Source organism: Nicotiana sylvestris, chromosome 5, assembly GCF_000393655.2.
Source record: "Nicotiana sylvestris chromosome 5, ASM39365v2, whole genome shotgun sequence".
NCBI lineage: Eukaryota > Viridiplantae > Streptophyta > Magnoliopsida > Solanales > Solanaceae > Nicotiana > Nicotiana sylvestris.
The window spans coordinates 27,182,654-27,202,546 of NC_091061.1; the positions used below are offsets into that span (position 1 = coordinate 27,182,654).

Genomic DNA, 19,893 nt, shown 5'->3' on the forward strand with positions numbered 1-19,893 from the left:
CAAACAAGAGTTAGGATAGTTAAAAGTACTATATGAGTGTTACGGGGACAAAAGAAAGTGCCACTGGAAAGGCAGTCAAAATATCAGTTCAGAAGCAACCATACAAGCACAAGGGCATGGAAGTAAGCAACTACGGATGATTATAGGCAAGTAAGGATATCAAAAAGGTATGTAATAAGCCCACAACTTTATGAGAGTCAAGGGTTCTCCCTAAGTACTACAACAAAAGACTAGCTGAGGAAATAAGGAAAAAGGCTTCAATCTAGACACAACGTCCTAGAGAGGAAATGCTCTTGTAACAACAGTTTCACAACAATATTGTACATCCTCCATAAGAAAGAGAAATCTACCGTGACTAGTGATCGGGAAGTAAAAATCAAAAGAAATATTTGAAGATCATATGAGTTGTACGCAAACTCCGGCATGCGTGGGAACTAAGATAAGCTAAGTATGGATGCAACAGAGGGGCAGAAGGACCAGGAAAAGTAATAGCTTATGTTGAAAGCTAAGATGGAACGAAAGAATTATTTGATCAATAATCCAGAGTTAGTACGTTATGGATACACTCAAGATTTTGGAGCATTATCTAGGCAATATATTTGTTGACAATCATACAGCCATAGAAGACTCCGGTATAAGTTAAAAGAAAGAATTGAGCCTAGGGCATAGACAAAAGATTGAATTGTTAGAAGATTGTATCATGGATATTCCATAATGCCCATGAAAGGCTAAGGTAATAACTGATACCATGAGCCGCGGATTGGAAGATAGCTTAAGCCTACGTAAAGGAAGAGAAATAACACAACAACCATAATCTATAATGGCTTTACAAGGAAGCCAGTTAGAAGAAGTACCAGCCTCATAAGAAGTCAGTACGAAGCTCCCACTGGATTGTGTATGTACTAGAGGTGCGAGTATTATAATAGAGCTTCAAGTTATGAACGTGAATTACACCTAGGTGGAAGGGAGGTCAGGAAAGAGATAGAAGATACGATGCGAGATTTTAAGGTAAGTAAGGTAAAAGTGAACAACGTACAAGATACTCAAAGGTAGAAGATCGTAATGAAACGTGAATCCTAGAACAGTGTTACATAAAAGGTTATGTTATTAGGGGTAGATTAGAGATAAATATTGAGGTAAATCAACAATGGATGGATAAAAGTTATAAAGTATGAGATGATAGTAGGTCGTCAATCTTAAGATGGACAGTAATGTGAAAGCATTAAAGGACATAAATTTATACGTATTGGATAAGTAATGAAAGTAACCTGGAATTTGGTAGCAGACCTCAGTAAAGAGAAATCGAGGTAAGAGTTACGGTATAATATGACCTATCTTGATGCAGTAAAGTCATACGGATGGATAAATGGATTTATGAAAAAGGTATAGCAATATTCGTAAATTCAACAAAGTACCGAGTGAAAGACTTCAGTACACCTATAGATGCTCAGAGGGGCATCCTATTAAGCCTCGTATATATTTACAAAGTAACGCCTAGAGATTGGCTAAAAGACGGAGGAAAAATGAGAGGAGAGTCGCATAGGCACACTTACAAGGTCAGTATCATAGAGGCTTCATGATGAAAGGTAGCAACAATTACGAGATTGGAAGGATTCCGACTACAAGTTGGGGTATGAGAAGGAGGCCTAAGGGTAGAATGCCCTGGTCTTTGGACTTATTCACACAACAGTTGCCTAGATGGCAAGAGGACTACTAAAGTATTCGCAAGAGCTATGGGATATGATAACGATAAGCGCATCAGTCAACATTCGAGGATGAATGTTCCAAAGGGGGGGATGATATTACACCCCATATTTTCGTACATGAAAATACGCCATAAATAAATAAATTAATGAGAGCCCGGAAGTGAGATGTCACGTTATGGTGATATCACGTTTCGCAATATTAAGTTACAACGATGTTGCACCGTGAAGTATTGTACGTTAAAATTTCGTTTTCAGTTAACTGATATAAGACTCGAGGATGAGATCATCTTGCCGTTATCATACTTACGCTATTTATAGCAAGCAATAAATAAGTGTTATGAAGAATAAGAGGGTACACAGATTAAAGAAAACGAGTTTAGTTGAAAGTAGTCAATTTGGAATAAAATACGGGTCGAGTGATAATATCCGATAATTATGAACTAGTACCATGCAAGGTACCATATGACCACGGTAGTATAATATATAAAGTATATATGAAGTATTTTAAAACTAAATAGAATTTTACGTAATTTGTGGTAATTTTTAAATTATGCGGCTAATTGATTAATTACCGGGTAACATAATATTACCCGATTAACTAATAAGTGGATAAAAAATTTACAAAATCACACCCCAAAAAAACGTGGCAGCCCCCTCCATCCCGTTTTAGTTAAGGTGACTAACTACTCACATTACATGTGTCATAAGAAAATTAAAGGAACTAAATTACAAGTCTTAAAGACTTGTGTGAAGTATTATCCAAGGAAAGCTTAGACAACATTCAATTTAGAAGTTGGTGATTCTGCCTTGGATTTTTAAATCCAAAACCTTGGAACATATTCCTTAGCCAGATCCAAGTATTTTAAAATCCAAGAAATTTCATCCAAATCTTGGCTTCATTTCAAGTTTAATGTTTTTGGCATTGGAAACCAAGAACTATTGAACCAGAATCATTCTCGTCCAAATCCTTGGCTCCATTTCGTTCCTCAAATTCAAAAGCACAGAGGCCTAAATCTGATTTTTGGGTTCTAAGTTCAATCCACGAAGGTTTATAACGGGATAATTATATGGAGTCGTTCCTACTCCAGGTATGTTAAGTCTATCCATTCTATCTTTTGGCATGATCCATACGATACGAACGAAACGTGCAAATGCACAAATTCCATGAATGACTCTATTCATAGAAGTATTAAAGATATCTATGTTCTTGAATTTCCGTGTATCATAATATTTTATCATTTGTTCATGGGTCTCAGAAAAATACGAAAGTTGAAAAGAGTTTACTTTATGATATTACTCAAAGGCAAAATAGTCTTATGAGATTCCGAAAGATTTTATTAACGTACTTTTCATGCATTGCATTCATATGCATTGACCCATGACCAGATGGCGTTATATACGCGTATATATGTAAATATATGTATATGGGATATGGGAAAATGTTACAGCGTTATATAAGCACCACCACCTGATCAGCTGGTATATGATGATGATGTTGCCCACAGTGGCTGAAATATGATTCAAACGGCATTATATACGCGTATATATGTATGTGTTCAAACGACGTTATATACGTGTATATATGTATGTATATGAGATATGGGAAAGGTTATGGCGTTATATACGCACCACCACCTGATCAGCTGGTATACGATGATGATTTTGCCCACAGTGGCTGATATGATATGATAGGATGCCCTTAGAGGCTGATGATGTTATGAAATATGTACCTATGCACGACATGACATTCATACGCATATGCATGACGCTAAAAGTAATTTATGATTTACAAAAGATTTTCAGATTTACAGGTTGAGCCATGTACTCTATATGTTTTCCATGTCTCTTATGTATTTATTTATGTGCCTTACATACTCATTACATTATTCGTACTGACGTCCCTTTTGCCTGGGGATGTTGCGTTTCATGCCCGCAGGTCCCGATAGACATGTCGAGAGCCCTCCATGTAGGCTATCAGCTCAGCGAAAGATGTTGGTGCGCTCCATTTGCTTCGGAGTTTCTTGTTTGATTAGTATGAGTTAGACGTATATTGTTTGGTATGGCGGGACTCTGTCTCGACCTTTATGATATTTATGTATTCTTAGAGACTTGTAGACATATGTCGTGCACGTGAAATATTGTACGGCCTTGTCGGCCTATGTTTTGAGTTTATAAATGATTATGTTGGCCTATTAGGCATGTATGTCACGTGTATATAATAATGTAATAAGAAAGATATGTTACGTTGATACTCGCTTGAGTAAGGTACCGGGTGCTCGTCGCGGCCCATCGGTTTGGGTCGTGACATTTAGGAAGAGGAGGGAACAAGGGTTATGGGGTATTAATTTGGGGGAGTTTGAGCACCGGAACCGCCGTGAGGCGATTTCCGGTGGTGGTTATCAGCGGAGGATTTTAGGGCGGCAGTTTCTAGGGTTTGGTTAAAGAAGAAGAGAATGAAAGGGGTCTGAAAGGTATGGGGGAAAGGGTTTCGGACAGTCTTATACGTAAACAACACCGAGTTCACAGCCGTTGGATCATACGAGATCAACGGCTATGATGAAACGAAGCAAAACGATGTCGTTTGGTTTAATGAGGGAACCTGAACCGGGTAAGGCTGGTTTGGGCTTGGGTTGGGATGTATTTGGGAACGGGTTTTGGCTTAAAATGCCCAAATTCGAAAAATAAATCCCCTTTTCAATTAATCAACTATTTCCTTTTTCTTTTGTTTTTTTCTTTTTCTTTAATTAAAATCCTAAATTAAATTCCTAAATTAATCTAAATTGTAAAAATAACCAATTACCTAATTATAAAAATTACTTGATCCTAAATTAAAAGAGAAAAATCAACAATCTAAAAATTAAAAGGTAAAAATATAAAAATGGGCCATTTTTTGTGATTTTTATTTATAAAATGTAAAAACAAAACCTAAATGCAATGCATGGTATTTTTGGCATTTTTCATGATTAAAAATTAAACACGCACAAGAAATGCAAACAATTAATAAAATCTACAAAATATATATATAAAATGGCAAATAATTAGAAAAAAAAAATCTATTTTCTTGGATTTTATAGGAGTAATTCATATAGGGCAAAAATCACATGCTCACAAGGGGCCCCTCCCGGAGTTTGTACACCCCTAGTGAGCGCGGGTACCCTGAGTGAGTGATATATTGATTATGCCGCGAGATGGCTTGATATTGCGCTTGGGCCGTAAGGGGCCCCTCCCGGAGTCTGTGCACCCCCAGTGAGCGCGGGTACCCAGTGTGATATGTGATATAGCTCGAGGGGCTAATCTTGTTCCATGTTATTGCCCGAGGGGCGGTTCTCGATTTATGTTATGCCCGAGGGGCTGATTACGAGTGATTGTGAGGTAGCCCGTAGGGGCTGGTTCTGTTGATATTATGCCCGAAGGGCGATTTATGATACATGTTTTGCCCAAGGGGCTGCTTACGTTTCTATCATGTTTACTCACTGTTTTATCACTCGTTTGAAACTATTGAAAATTTGTTTTAAAAAGGTTTTTACCGGAACTGACCATGATTTACGAAGTAAATGATTTTTTTATTGTATTGGAACCATCTTGCCTTTGTTGTAGCATTTTGACGTGGTTTACGTGTTTTCTTACTGCTCAGCTTTTATTTACCTTTATTACTTACTGAGTTGGAGTACTCACATTACTCCCTGCACCTTGTGTGCAGATTCAGGTATTTCTGAACCCGGTAGCGGGTGTTGATTACTCAGAAGCAGAGTCATCGAAGTTTAGCAAGGTAGCTGCCCGGCGTTCGCAGCATTGCTTTTCTCCCTCTTGTTTTTATTAGACTGTATGTAGTACATTTTCAGACTTTTCGTTGTATTCATACCTTAGTAGGTGCTCGTGACTTGTGACACCTCGATGTCGGGCTTGTATATTATTTCCGCACTGTTCATTTAGACTTACATTATGAAACGTTTGTTTAATTAAAGGCCTAAAAATAATTCTTATTGATTAAAGGTTAATTTGGGAGTTGTGTCGGCTGACCTAGTTTCACGATAAGCGCCATCACGACCGGGTCGGTTTTAGGGTTGTGACAATACAACCATAGTAACAAGAGGATTTGCATGGTCAGAATCCTGTACATCTGCAAGTGGGAGACAACAGTCACCCAATGAATAATCAAGATACATGCAAGCTGACTCTGACACCACTATCATATAAGTAAAATAAATAAATTTTCATATTTGCGTGGTCAGAATTACCCTGTATATATGCAGGTGGGAAACAATAGTTACCTGATATAATAGTCGAGGTACATACAAGCTTACTAGAATAGCACCATCATTAATAAATAAATAAAATAAACTCATATTTGCTCATGTTATAGACTTAATAGTCAGTCCAACGTGTCATTTTGGCTGGAGCTTTTGTCAAAGTTAGGTTTCTCAAGTGTATAAATTATAACTTCGCAAATGTTAAAAGTTCGTACAGTTGAAAATGCTATTGAACATATCAATCTGATAAGTGGTGGGCTTCTTTCTTTTCCCCTTCAAACAAAATAACAAAAAGAGCCTTTATGACCCTATTATGTATGCTCACTTTCACTATACCACTAGCTTTGCTAGCATTTCTCCATTTCCCCTATACTTAGGAGCACGAGATCTACGGTCACTGCACAGCAATAGTTGTTATATATGCCTCTTATGGCAAGCATGAAGATAAATGAAAAGGAAGGATAATTTTAATTCATAATGCATACATGAAAAAGATTCAGCATTAGTAGCTGCTACTGATTTGACAAGGGATATTATGTCTAATGTTACGAACCAAATGACCAGTGCTCCCTGTAAGCAGCTTACACGAACGAACCAAAGTTTCGCGGGCGATATTTCGTTGAATACAACAACAGAATGACATATCCACTAACTCATGGATGCTGATTCCAAAATACAGCAGGCTTGCGATGCTGAAAAAAGATAAGATTCGAAGCTATGTGAAAGGAAGAATTACAAATTACTCAAATGTTTTAAAGACAAAATATGAGTTATCGTATAAATACACAAACAGAGATGATAACCCGAACCTCCAAATTGAACAATTAAAGTTAATGAAGCTTATTAGCATCTATTGAAACTAATTACAGCATCTAATCCAAAAGCAACACCGATAGATATATTGCGAAAGAAGAAAACACCTTGTATTTCTGAAAATGAATGAAAACAAATATTAATCCCTTATACACAGTAGCAGACTTTTCTTACCTTAGACACTGGCATCTTTGCTCGGACTGAATCTATTAATGAGAAGTCAATATCTGCAACAGTAATACCTGTTGACGACCGATCTGAAGCAGAAACAAAATGAATTTGTCAATGGAGTACACTTGATTCTCTGACTGTTGTGAACAAAAGCATTAAGGAAAAGCATGTCATTACAGAAAGAAGGCAGAAGATGGATTTACCAGCTTAGTGCTTATATCACCATGAAAAAAAAGGAATTTTCCTTTTCAAAATACTAAGGTGGATCACTCCTCCATAAGAGTGAACAACGGAAGGAACACATCTTTCTGGAATGATAACTGGCTAGGAATGGGAAGCTTAAAGAAAAGATACTCAGATATGTTCGGTTTAGCACAAAACCAGCATAAGACAGTCGCTGATATGAGGAGTTGTCAAGGATGGGAAATAGCTCTAAGAAGACAGCTGAATGACTGGGAGATAACAAGATTAACTGACCTCTACAAAGAGCTGGAAGCATTTACAGGACTACAGGAAGGTTTGGATTCAATATGGTGGAAGAGGCACAACAAAGGGATTTACCGAGTAAAGGATGCATATAAGATTTTGAATCATGATAATCAACAGGTAGACACATGGCCTTGGAAACATATATGGAAAACAAAGATTCCATACAAGGTAGCCTGCTTCACTTGGCTACTAGCAAAGGAGGCGGTTTTAACCCAGGATAATCTCATAAAAAGGGGAATTTCTCTGTGTTCAAGATGTTTTCTGTGTGGGGAAAATGCAGAAACTGTCAACCATTTGTTTCTACACTGCAAGATTACAGACCAACTATGAAAAATCTTTATTAGTCTTAGGGGTATTTCTTGGTCAATGCCATACAGGATTAAAGATGTCATTTATAGCTGGGAGGAAGCTGGAGCTGAAGCAACTAGCAGAGATAGATGGAGGACTGTTCCGGCATGTATTTGGTGGACAGTCTGGAGGGAAAGGAATACTAGATGTTTTGAAGACAGAAGCAATTCAATGCAGAAGATCAAACTCAATTGTATTCTTCTATTTTGTTTTTGGTGCAAACAGATGTACACAGAAGATACATTGACAATCATAGACATACTAGGATCCTGCTAGGTCTCAAATTAGAATATCTATAAATTCTCTCTATGTAAATTTGGTTTTCAGTGCAACCTATGTACTGATTTTTATAATATATACAATAGTTACCAATTCAAAAAAATATACTAAGGTGGATATTTGGAGCTACAGTCAAACTATACAGCATTCAGAAGTGTAATCAACAAAAAGAACTTGGTAATCTAACTCCAGTGCATTGTCTATTCGTCATTCCTCATATAAGACCATTTGGTCGAAACAGATCCAGGAGTTCGATTATGCACTCCATTTTTCAGCCAACAAAGGCAGCGGCCATCAGTGGTCACACGTAGTAGCATCATATGTGATGCTTAGAGAAACTATCCATCAATATTGTCAACCTAAGCAAATCTTCCACACACCAAATTTTGCTAAAAAGCAAAAAACATAATGAGGTTCCCTCGCAATTCCATTAGACTTCCAGAAGTTGTAATCATAGGCACTAAAAGTTTCACATAACAAAGACAAAAGAGAAGCTAGACTTTGAAGAGGAGTTGTGTGTGTGTGTGTGTGGGGGGGGGGGGGGTCAATAGAAAAGAAGTACAAAGAAGGTATGTTGCTCAGACTCTCCGAAATGTTGCTGGATGTGTGTCGGATCCTCCAAAAGCTGTATTTTTGGAGGATCCGACATGGGTTTGGCATCATTTTGGACAGTCACACAACATAGCAAAGAAGAATAAGCTTCAAAATTACATGTTACAGGTGTTATTCCTATAACACAGATAACAATGTTAATAAAATACTTGAAGCAACTATGAAAAGAAATGGCCTGCTTTGGAAATCCAAGTGGTGAAGCCAAAACCGTCAGCAAATACTTGAAAATAAGTTAACTACCCCTTTTGCTCTCAAAGCGCCAGTCTCTTGCTCGTGGTAAAATCATTGTCGATACATTAAACAGAAGAAAGAATTACAAGAAATGAGGCGAATGGAATTAAATGTTACCTGACAACCGACCAACTATTGTTCCCCATGGATCAATTATTAAGGTATCTCCATAGCTTTCCCTTTTTTCATTATGCTTCCCTGCTTGAGCAGCAGCTATGACCTGTTAAGATGTTAATCATAACTATCCACAACAGACACAAAGTGAAGCAGGCAAAAAATATCAAAAAGAGAGATTAATAACAAATAAAAATTAACTTTAAGGGAGTTTTTATTCGACCATTAGGAAGAAGGTTATGAACGTCATAAATCAAAGAAATATTGCTTTTGGATGTCTGATAATTTAACTACATCTAATGCATCACTGTCAACATAATGCCATCCAAAAGAGCTTTAACCTCTTTACTACAAAGATATTCCCAAAGTTGATAGCAGACAAATTTCCACCTCTTAGGAAGAACAAACACTACCAAAAACTGTAGAAAACAGCTAATGCAAACATTAGTAAAGCGAGATTTCCTGCGATTTTTGCAAATATTTCACCACGTTGAAGAATGTTTTTCAAGACTAAAACAATAGTGGATCCACATGGTAAAATGTCACCATGCTCTTGACGGCATCTTTTGAACATGCAATACATATTTTGTTAGAAATGGTCGTATGGTGCACCCATGTGCACGGCAAATAACATTTGTGGTCTTTCTTTTAGATGATACTGTTTGCTCTTTCATAAATTTTCTTATTATATTCTATTTTATTCTCTTTTTTTACTTTTTGTTTTGTCTCGTAGTTTCTTTTTTCCAATATACTATTCCCTTTTTGTCTCTTTTGATTCTTTCTTTTCCACAATTACGCTTATCATCTTTTCTGTGTTACTAATCAACAATTTTATAAGTGGATTTTAAATAACTTGATAAAATAAATTTTTATATATTTGGCGTATAAGCCAATTTAACAAAAAAAAAAAAAAAAATCTTCTTTTCTCTTTTGTCCAACTCCATCCCAGTAGCTTTCAAACATTAATTAGCTTTGTCATCCCCAAAATTGCAACTCCAATATCCGATTTTCTTGACTCGTCCCTCTCCTATTTGCCAGCAGCGGTGCACCGATCTTCTTGAAATCCTACATCCGCCTCTGACTACAAAGGACTATGAATATTCAAGCTAATATGAACCTCGGACCATGCAAAATCTCATCATTTTGATGTGGTTTAGCGTTCTAAATGACAAACTTTCCAACTAACAAGACTAAACTTGATGTACTTCAAAATTTAAGATCTGAAAATGGTACACCTAATAGGTGACCAAAGAATAAGTTTCTAACACTCAGTGCCTCATAGATAGTGTAGAAAATTGGAAGTTCAGAGCTATGTTGCGCGGACTCTCCAAAATGTAGCCGCACCCGTATCGGATCCTTAAAAAATGCACTACTTTTGGAGGATCCGACACGTATCCTGCCACATTTTCGAAGAGTCCAAGCAACATAGGTTCAGACCCCCCTTCCCGCCTAAATGATAATGGGAGCATTGTTTCTGACAATCTCCCCCTGCCCCTCCCACACGCAACAAAAAAGAAGGAAAAATTAAACGAAAAAAGGAAAAAATAGAAAATAAAACTGCTTCCAATAATCAAGTCTTCTAGAAATCCTTTTTTCACAAAATTTTAAAATCAAAATTTCCTATCCTTAACAAAGAGCCAAAGGAGGACCACTGAATATCCTACAGCTTGCCATAGAAGCAGGACTAAAACTAGCTGTCCATCAGCATGAAACTGGTTAGATCACCATTAGACATATCTATGTTAAGCCTAACAGTTCTCTTTTAATAAATATATGTTGTTCATCACACTCAGCACCTAGTGAGGCTGTGGGCTGACAAGCCACAAAATGCAAAAGCTAAGTCCATTTACTGCACTAAATCCTAGCACTTACCAGAAATTATAAGATTAGTTAGAAAATTCCTAAGAAGTACCCGCATCATCAGAGAAGAAAATAATGGTAGAGATAGAAATTTTACTTATCAAAAAAAAAAAAATGGTAGAGACAGCAATTTAGATATGAGAACTAGAAACTCTTTCTCACAAAGCATTCTTATTAAAATACCTACAAGTCTACAACCACGGTGAGTTTAAAGTAGAAAAGGGTATTTTTATAAGGTAATAATTAACTGATGTTGTGGGATTTAAGTCCTAAATTACACGTAGTATAGAATAAGTTGAGAGCGTACACCAAAATATTGTTCTATACAAAATGAAATCTCTTCTTGTTTTTCTATTAAACGAGAAATCCACTAATTCCAGCTTCAAAACTTGGTTATTAATGGGCTCGCCCCTCTACCCTTATCAACTTAAATACCAGAATTGATTCACCAGCTAAAATTTGAACTTGTAAAACGTGTTTACCACACATCCACAGTTGTACAACTTGACCCTGGAGTCCTAGATATATGATAATTATACTAATAAGACCTCATGGATGCACCAAATACAGAATAGAAACAAATACTAGCCTTTATCTATACAAAATCTTTTTTAATACAAAACCAGGCATTTATCTATACAAAATCATTTTCTTAAAAAAGAAAGGCCCTCCTTTCCCTTATAACTGTCCACATAAGAGCCAAAGGAGTTACATACATGCACTTCAAAAGAATTTCCTTCTCCTGAAAGCCAAACAGAACATAACATCATCACTGCACATTGTATTTTGAACAGATTTAGCACCGTCTACCACAGCTGACTTGTAGCCTCGCAATGCATTAATAGGTGATCCAAGTCTCCCCGGAATGTTTGCACATGTAGAACTAGTTGACGTATGTTATCTTCCGATAGATGGACCTTGAGCCTAACTCAACCCCAAAAGCTAGCTCATGAGATGAGGATTGCCCAAGACTATATAAAGAGGCCTTCCCATCCCTTAGTGGCCGATGTGGGACTCAACATCTTCTCGAAATTTCAGCTATGAGAATGTTCCCCCTTGCATCCAACCAAGTGAAAAAACATAATGAAGAAACGAAGCACCCTTGATATTCCACAACGAACATCAAAGTCTTTTCTTTGATGACTTTAACCAAGAATATTCTAACTAACGCTCTCACAAGAAATGTTAAAATCGAACTTTAAAGCCTTGTTCTTTTGACAACTTTAACATTGTCCATCACTTCATGCAACCAAAGTAGCATCTAACATCTGCCTGTTTCCCAACAAATTTTCTTTGGCTCAGAGATTGTCCCCATTCAAGACAGTACTGATCCTACGAAGGAGACTATGGACAAATTTCGTAAACAGATTCGGCTTTTAGTATTGTTTAAAATTCACACATTCATCCAAACTTTCTTTTGATGCTATGTGAATTCTGGAAGATATTTACTGAGATTTTGATAAAAGGGAAATGATTGATGTATGGGCGGAGTGTTGGTCACATGTTCAGAAGTTGGAAGTAGCAGAAATAAGGATTTTGAGATGGATGTGTGGGTATAATAAGAGAGATAAGATTAGGAATGATGATATTCGGGACATGGTGGGAGTGACTCCCATGGTGGACAAGTTGCGGGAAGCCGTGCTGAGATGGTTCGGGCATGTAAAGAGAAGATGCCCAAATGCCCCAGTGAGAAGGTGTGAGAGGTTGGACGTGGTGGGTCTAAGGAGAGATAAAGGTAAGCCTTAAAAGTATTGGGGAGAGGTGATAAGGCAAGATATGACACATCTGCAGCTTATTGAGGATGAACCTTGATAGGAAGGTGTGGAGATCAAGAACTAGGGTAGAAGGCTAGTAGTTAGTCGCGAGTGTATCATTTTCTTACCTGTAGGATCAATAGCATTCTCGTATTTTCTTATACTTAGATTTGTATTATTACAAGTTTTTTTAGTTTCACTTTTCATGTTATCTTGCTAGTATTGGTATTATTTCGTATTACCGTTTCCTTTCCATGTTTTATACACTATTGTTTTCTATGCAATAATGTTGTGACTATATTTTTCCTGAGCGGATGGTCTATCGAAAACAACCTCTCTACCTTTACAAGGTAGGGGTAAGGCTGCATACAGACTACCCTCCCCAGATCCCATTTGTTGGATTACACTGGGTTTGTTATTATTGTTTTTTATTGATAAGGCAAATTGTATTAATCAAAAGGGAGAAAACTCCCGTATACAAGAAGTATACCAAAAAGTAGAGAATTTACATCAGAACATGATTGTCTACAAATGACGCCCAATCTTCTATACAAGTAGGGGCTATATGAGTGCACCAAAAAGCGATCAAAGATAAAAGACTATTCTTAAGATGTGAAAAAGGAGACCCAATCCCCTCAAAAGCTCTCCTATTTCTCTCCCCCAAACTATCCACATGAGAGCTAACAGGGCGAACTTCCACGCCTTTTGCTTTCTTCTTTTTGTTATTATTGTTAGAAATGATTAATCATGATACTCTTATCATGAACAATGATTTAGCTAGATCAACCCGCAAAAAGGAAGTTTAAGTCATCAATCCAAGGAAAGAAAATTGTCTGATTGCACATAATGACAGAACACATTGTTTGATTCCATGAGTTTTAAGATTGCCTAACTAAATATTTGCAGTTCCAATTGAGAAAAAGATCATCAACAACCAACAACAACAACAAACCCAGTGAAACATAAGAGGGGTCTGGGGAGAGTAGCGTGTACGCAAATCTTACCCTACCCTGGGAGGTAGAGAGGCTGTTTCTGAAAGACCCTCGGCTCGAAAGGATGAATTGACACAATCAAATATCAAAACAAAAATAACCAGAAAACGATAACAACAATGCAAGAACTAGAAAAAAAAAATAGATGGAGGAAAGCAATAGCAACAAGTACTAACCACGCAAGATACTAGAAAACTGATGCGGAACATAGTAAGAAATAGCCATAATACTAGCAATTTATCATCAACAACCAAATGGTGTTAAAAACGGAAAGGTCATAACTGAATTAAACCAGATGATGTCCATACATAACACTGTGTTTCAATTGCACGAGCACGAAGAAGTATCTCCCAATGTGCCTGACCAGTCACCGTTGTGAAAGCGGCAGGCACTAACAAAACCTGGAATCAAATGGAAGTCTTTTCACTAACTTACAATTTGCTTTTGGAGAAAGAGAAACAAGAAGGAAAGCCGTAATACCTGTGCATCATGATTGAATCTCAGCTGTTGATACAGTTCAGGGAATCTTAAATCGTAACAAACGGTGAGACCTAAACGTCCGCAAGGGCTGTCCGCCACAACAATATCCTTTCCTATGAAGATTAGTGAATCAGAGTTGATAAGCAAAAAGATGTTAATGTGCCGATTATTAAATTCTAAGACATGACTAATTAGAAGAAAGTACCAATAGAATGTACCAGTGTCAATAAAACAATGAAATGCTACAATATAAATTTAAGAAGAAAGTCCATGTTTCAATTTGGACCACTGATACTGACCTATCAAAATATTTTGCTAACCCTAATGGTAAGATAGCACATATTTATATATGCCTCAATCTAAAACCCCATTAAAATAACTACTACTCGGAAAGTATTCTTTTTATAGTGATACTCACAAAGTTTTCTCACACAAGGATACAATTTTCAAGAAGCTAAGTCCAGTCATTGTCTCAACAACAACAACATGATAGTGTGTACGCAGACCTTACCCCTAGTAGAGAGGCTGTTTCCAATAGACCTTCGGCTCAGAAAGGTAAGGATGAGAAGAAGAAGAATCCAGTCATTGTCTAAGGGAAATAAATGTTAGCATGGTTATATTGTGTTTCCTACCAGCTTCAGTGAAACTGCTCTCTTTATAAACTGCACCTCCAGGAACATCCACGTCAAATCTATAAATACAGCAGAAACCACAATTAGTGTTCCAGGTTAGATCAAGGAGCAACAAGGGGTCATATTGCGTTCAGATTGTCTCACAGTGACTCATATATGGAAATTTGGCAAAACAAACCTAACACAATAGGACTTAAATATCTGTCATCGCCTGCAAGCCCTTCGCGGGTCATTAAGTTCACATCCTTTTTTAAATAGTTAACTGCTTAGAAAATACATCCATCTTATTTGTTTATCATACCTTGTCTCACAATTAACAGTCGAAAGTTTGTCCTCCACATAATTTTTCTTTTCTGATAAGTTTGTCCTCTAAATAATTAGTCAAATGTTTTACATAACAAATACATAATAAGAGGTCTTACCGCTTGGTAGATTACAGTAGGCATATAGAAACACAAAATCCATTTCAAAATTCTATTAAGAAAATAAGGAAATGTAAAGTAAAACAGTACTTGGATATCCTAGATGACTATATGCGTGTTCGCATTCTTTATTCACAGAACACATACTTCAATAACTCAGCATTTAGAAAATGATGCTAAAATGCATTCATTTATGAAGCACTTCATATTTCTAAAAAAACAAATGACCATAATATCTGGTGTTTTTAATAGAGTAGTAAATTGTTCAACGCCCGCAGAATATCACATGAGACATGTAGCTCTTTAATGTGTTGTAGGGTTGCCTCGATAGTAAGCCAACTCTACTTGTCCTGCATTATGTCATAAAGTGGTATACTTGTTCTAACAAAACCCATTAATTATCTGTCACTCATATTACGCTCACATGCTATACAACAACAACAACAACAATAACAACAAAAAACTCAGTGTAATCTCACAAGTGGGGTTTGGGGAGGGTAGTGTGTATGCTCACATGGTAAGTCTAACATTATTTCTTGTATTACCATCTAACATTAGAAACCCATGGTAATGACAAATATCAAAACAGAAGCACAATATTGTTTCATTACCAACACTATGAAAGTATTGAATAACTAAAGATGACAACCTTAGTCTAACGTCTAACAAAGTCAAGTTTAAAAGTCTTACAGATGCATCTTACTGTACGTGCTCCAAATATTTCCATTATCATCAATGAGAACATGAGTGTTGCGCAAGTGTGCATCATCACTCCCTTTTTCTTGGAATCCTCCTAGCGACAACCAAATATTTGATTCCCTGTCCGTAATGGCAGAAAAGATGTCATTTGACAGAATCCACTAGCACTCATTTCAAGTTCAGGAATCACCCACTAGCTATCATGGAGAGAGAGATATAGAGACACACACACACACATAGAAAGAGAGAGAGAGAGAGAGAGAGTAAACCAGTATGTTTGATTACATAGTCATTAAGCATTGAAAAATGTCAAATAAAGAGATAACAAGTTGTTAGGACAACGTGTATGGCGCTTCTAAAAACAGGTTAATGTGCATTAGATGATGAGAAGCCAACTTCTCTCTCATGGTCACACCTTGCAAGAGAACAGTAGCCTTTCATAATAGGTCCATCTAGGGTCTCAGCAATTTTAAGACTCTCTCCCTGTAGGTCTCCCACAAAAGAGAAATTTTCTGGAAAACATAGCAATTTAGCCCCTGCTGAAGCTGCTTCCTGGAATAGAAGATATGATATAGCAAAAATAGTGCAAGATATCAGTATCAAATCAACATTAATTATAGTAAACAACATTTCAGAATGAAAGAGAACGTGGACCTCTCTCTACCTTTTGGGGGAGATGGTTGTTGGGGGGGTGGGGGGGGGTCAGATATGTTGGTGACTTCATCACTCATGATAGCGTGCAAAATATGAAATATTATCAAAAGTAAAAAAGAGTTAATTGTTATTTAAGTAATTTCACTTTTAGTAACGGCAATATATATTTCTGAAACCCACATAATTCTTAGGAGCTGACAAAGATATTGTTCACATAAATCAGTCCGTATTGGGTCATGTGAGAAACTTTATTTTCCACAATAGTTAGTGCCAACTCAATGACTAGAGTGGTTGAAGTTTTCAAGTATTGGGAACGCATGAAGATATGAAGGAACAACTTTAAATTTCAAGAAACTATAGTTCTTAAGCTGGAAAAATGGCTATATTCAATGCATTAGTGTTCTTTATATTCCTTATGTCATCATTGTGAAAGCATGATGCAGTAGTGACAGCACGTCCAGAGCACACAAACCATCTCTAAGCTTAAAAAGAAAATGTATAGATGGTCCCCAAATCAACTGAGACCACATTTTGCCCCAAAAACTGGTATGAATTAACTATGTCAGTTCTGCCGGTCTAGTAGTGTTCTCAGATCGAAAAAGTATATTTGTGATTTTGCACTGTTGGACATTCCAGTTCTATATGCCAAGTGCTAGATATCTGCAGGTGATAAAAAGTTGGATGTAATTCTTGAGAAGTTTGTGATGTGTCTAAATACGAACTCGGGTCCCTCCATGTTCTTCTCCTCCTCCTGCTCCAAAGGTTTTCCTGTTTTACTACTTTCAGCCTATACTCACAACAATTAACCAGCCTTTCCTGGACATTGCCACTCCTTTCTGGATTTAAAAAAAAAAAAAGCAAACGAAAAGAGAAGGCAGAAATCTGCTTTTCTTTTAAATAGCTGATCCCAAATGATTTGGGATTGAAGCATAATTGATTGATTGATTGACTAGCATATACGAGTAGTAGCGATTCGTGAAGCATTAGTTGCACTGGGAGGAGGAGAGTTGCTCGTAGAATATCACTAGCCTTATAAGAATTAAACAAGAACAAAAGACATTCATCGTTGAACAACATTGCCAAATCATTTTGCTCTTAAATCTAATTCTAACAAAGTTTTGCAACTTATGGATATAAATCAAACCAAAAATTAGCTCAAAATCAAGCTCCTGCAAAATCCAGCTTCACGAAAATCATACTGCAAATCCTAGGATTGAATACGTCTATAACAACAACACAAGAACTAAGCCTCGGTCCCAAACAAGTCATATGAATCCGCGCTGATTACATTACTCCATTTAAACTCATCTCGTGCTAGGATTGAATACGTCTCTCAATGAAAAGTTGCTCTTGAATATCACTAGCCTTATAAGAATGAACTATTAGTAAAGTCAACCATCGTTGACCAAATATCACTAGCCTTATAAGAATGAACTATGAATAAAGTCAACCATCGTTGACCAACAATGCCAAATCATTTTTCTCTACGAGCTACTTCTAACAAACTTTAGCAACATCTTAAACTGAACCTTCCCTGAGTTTGAATATAAATTAAAACTTAAAATTAGCTCAAATTTCAGCTCCTCCAAATCCAGCTTCAATTATGATGACGTGTCAATGATCAATGTAAAATACAAAATTCTCTACTCGTTTTAGCAAACTAATACTGTAAATATACGTAATAATACTTGGCATGTGTACATAAATATCAAATTAGAATGCAAAAAGAGAATGCATGAGCACGAAGTACATACCTTAACGAGGCGAGAGCAAGTAGCGAAGTTAACGGCGAGATTATTAACGGACGTCATCTGAGCAGCGGCGACTCTGACGGAGTTGGCCATGGCTATGGATTTTCCGGCAGATGCCACTGTGAGGTTGTAACGGGTGCTTAATTGTGTATTTAGACACAAACTCATTGACGTGAGCTTGGCTATTGTAAATTACAAAACGGCACTGTCAAATTTTATTCCTTTCGTCCCCAAAAAAACGGCACTGTCAAATTTTAGACGTGGATTTTAATTTTTTTTAAAGGAAATATATATGTTTAAAATTGCACTTAGTACCATAAATTATTTTGATGGTGAAAATATTTCCCAAAATTGTGAGGATAAATTAGCCAAATAAAAATAATGAAGTATTATAAATAGCTATGGAATATGATTTAGCCACGAATACACTAATTCCAAAATAACACTTAAACTCATTATAAAATAAATTTTATATCTTTAATATTTTAATTAAATATAAGAGTTTAGCGTTTAGTTTAAACATACAATGAATATATTCGTTATAATTATTTTATAATGGTTTTTTTATATTCTAAGTTATTTTTGAAAAGTTGCATACACTTGAAAATGGGGAAGAAAAGACGCAATGGATATAATAAAGTTGTTATTGAATTTAGTGCAATTTATGTGCGGTTGAAGCTTTTAAATTAGTTAATAAAAGCTTTTATATATAAATTACACATCATTCAATTTTTTAATTTAAGTGGTAGGGTGAGCACCTATTTATGCTGATTAGATAAAGCCAAAAGAAAAAATATGAAATAATTTCAATCAAAGACTAAAAATATAATTAAAGTTTATATGTAGACAATTTTTATTAAAACCCTTCCTTTTATAGTGAAATAAATTAATTTTTTGTAACAAAAGAAATAATGAAATAAAAATAAGATAAAAGAAAATAAAAATATTGAAAAAAATGTTAGAAAGATCTAAAAAAACAGAAATAAAATATGACAATAAATTTCTTCTTATGTTTCGTCTTTGTTGAGTATAAAAAATTTGAAAGTTAATCTCATCGATTTCAAATAATTTTTTTCCAACTCAAATACATAGATTATAAGATAAGGATATCTTAGGATATTTTTTTTAATTTACATGATGTGTCATTTTTAAAAAATCACTATTACTAACAAACTGATATGATATTCAAATTTGAATTGGAATGCAACTCGAGTAGTTTGCATTGAGGTTAAGCCAAGTATGGTATCGAAAAATAAATTACTTGACAATTTTAAGACAATATATGCAATGTTTTATAATAATAATCAACTAATTTAACATTTAATGATTCAAGAACACAATTTTTGTATATATAGATTAAAAATTAAACTTCTAGGGCTAGAGATATCGATAAACTTAAAGTGGAGTCATACTGAAATAAATCCAGCCAAAGAATCATTTAAATTTTTAGATAGATGATTAAAGTAAATTTTAAATTAAGGATAATATTTTCACTTGCATCATTATAAAGATAATCATTATTATAATATTTATAAAGTTTTAGAAATTAAAATTTCAAAATAAAAATATTTTTTTGAAAGATAAAATCATACCAAATAAGAGTTCAAGTCGTTGTATAAGAGTCATGTCGTAATCA

General features: G+C 35.8%; 1 protein-coding gene across 1 annotated transcript; it reads right to left on the reverse strand.

Moving 5' to 3' along the window:
- Positions 1 to 6,194: 6,194 nt before the first annotated feature.
- Positions 6,195 to 18,456, reverse strand: LOC104228972 (deaminated glutathione amidase, chloroplastic/cytosolic). Its single transcript, XM_009781529.2, has 9 exons — positions 18,261 to 18,456; positions 16,268 to 16,404; positions 15,844 to 15,972; positions 14,732 to 14,790; positions 14,100 to 14,212; positions 13,928 to 14,020; positions 9,017 to 9,119; positions 6,944 to 7,026; positions 6,195 to 6,648 (listed from the first exon to the last, which is right to left on the reverse strand). The coding sequence occupies exons 1-9, from the start codon at positions 18,423 to 18,425 to the stop codon at positions 6,610 to 6,612; spliced, it is 921 nt and encodes a 306-aa protein (XP_009779831.1). The 5' UTR covers positions 18,426 to 18,456; the 3' UTR covers positions 6,195 to 6,609.
- Between the last annotated feature and the right edge of the window lie 1,437 nt (positions 18,457 to 19,893).

Bases quoted from the DNA above. Each gene is read 5' to 3' on its own strand.
- LOC104228972 (XM_009781529.2), bottom strand. From the start codon at position 18,425: ATGAGTTTGTGTCTAAATACACAATTAAGCACCCGTTACAACCTCACA. The intron at 16,405-18,260 runs GTATGTACTTCG...CTTCTATTCCAG, and splicing joins CTTGCTCTCGCCTCGTTAAG to GAAGCAGCTTCAGCAGGGGC. The intron at 14,021-14,099 runs GTATTACGGCTT...ATTTGATTCCAG, and splicing joins GATTCAATCATGATGCACAG to GTTTTGTTAGTGCCTGCCGC.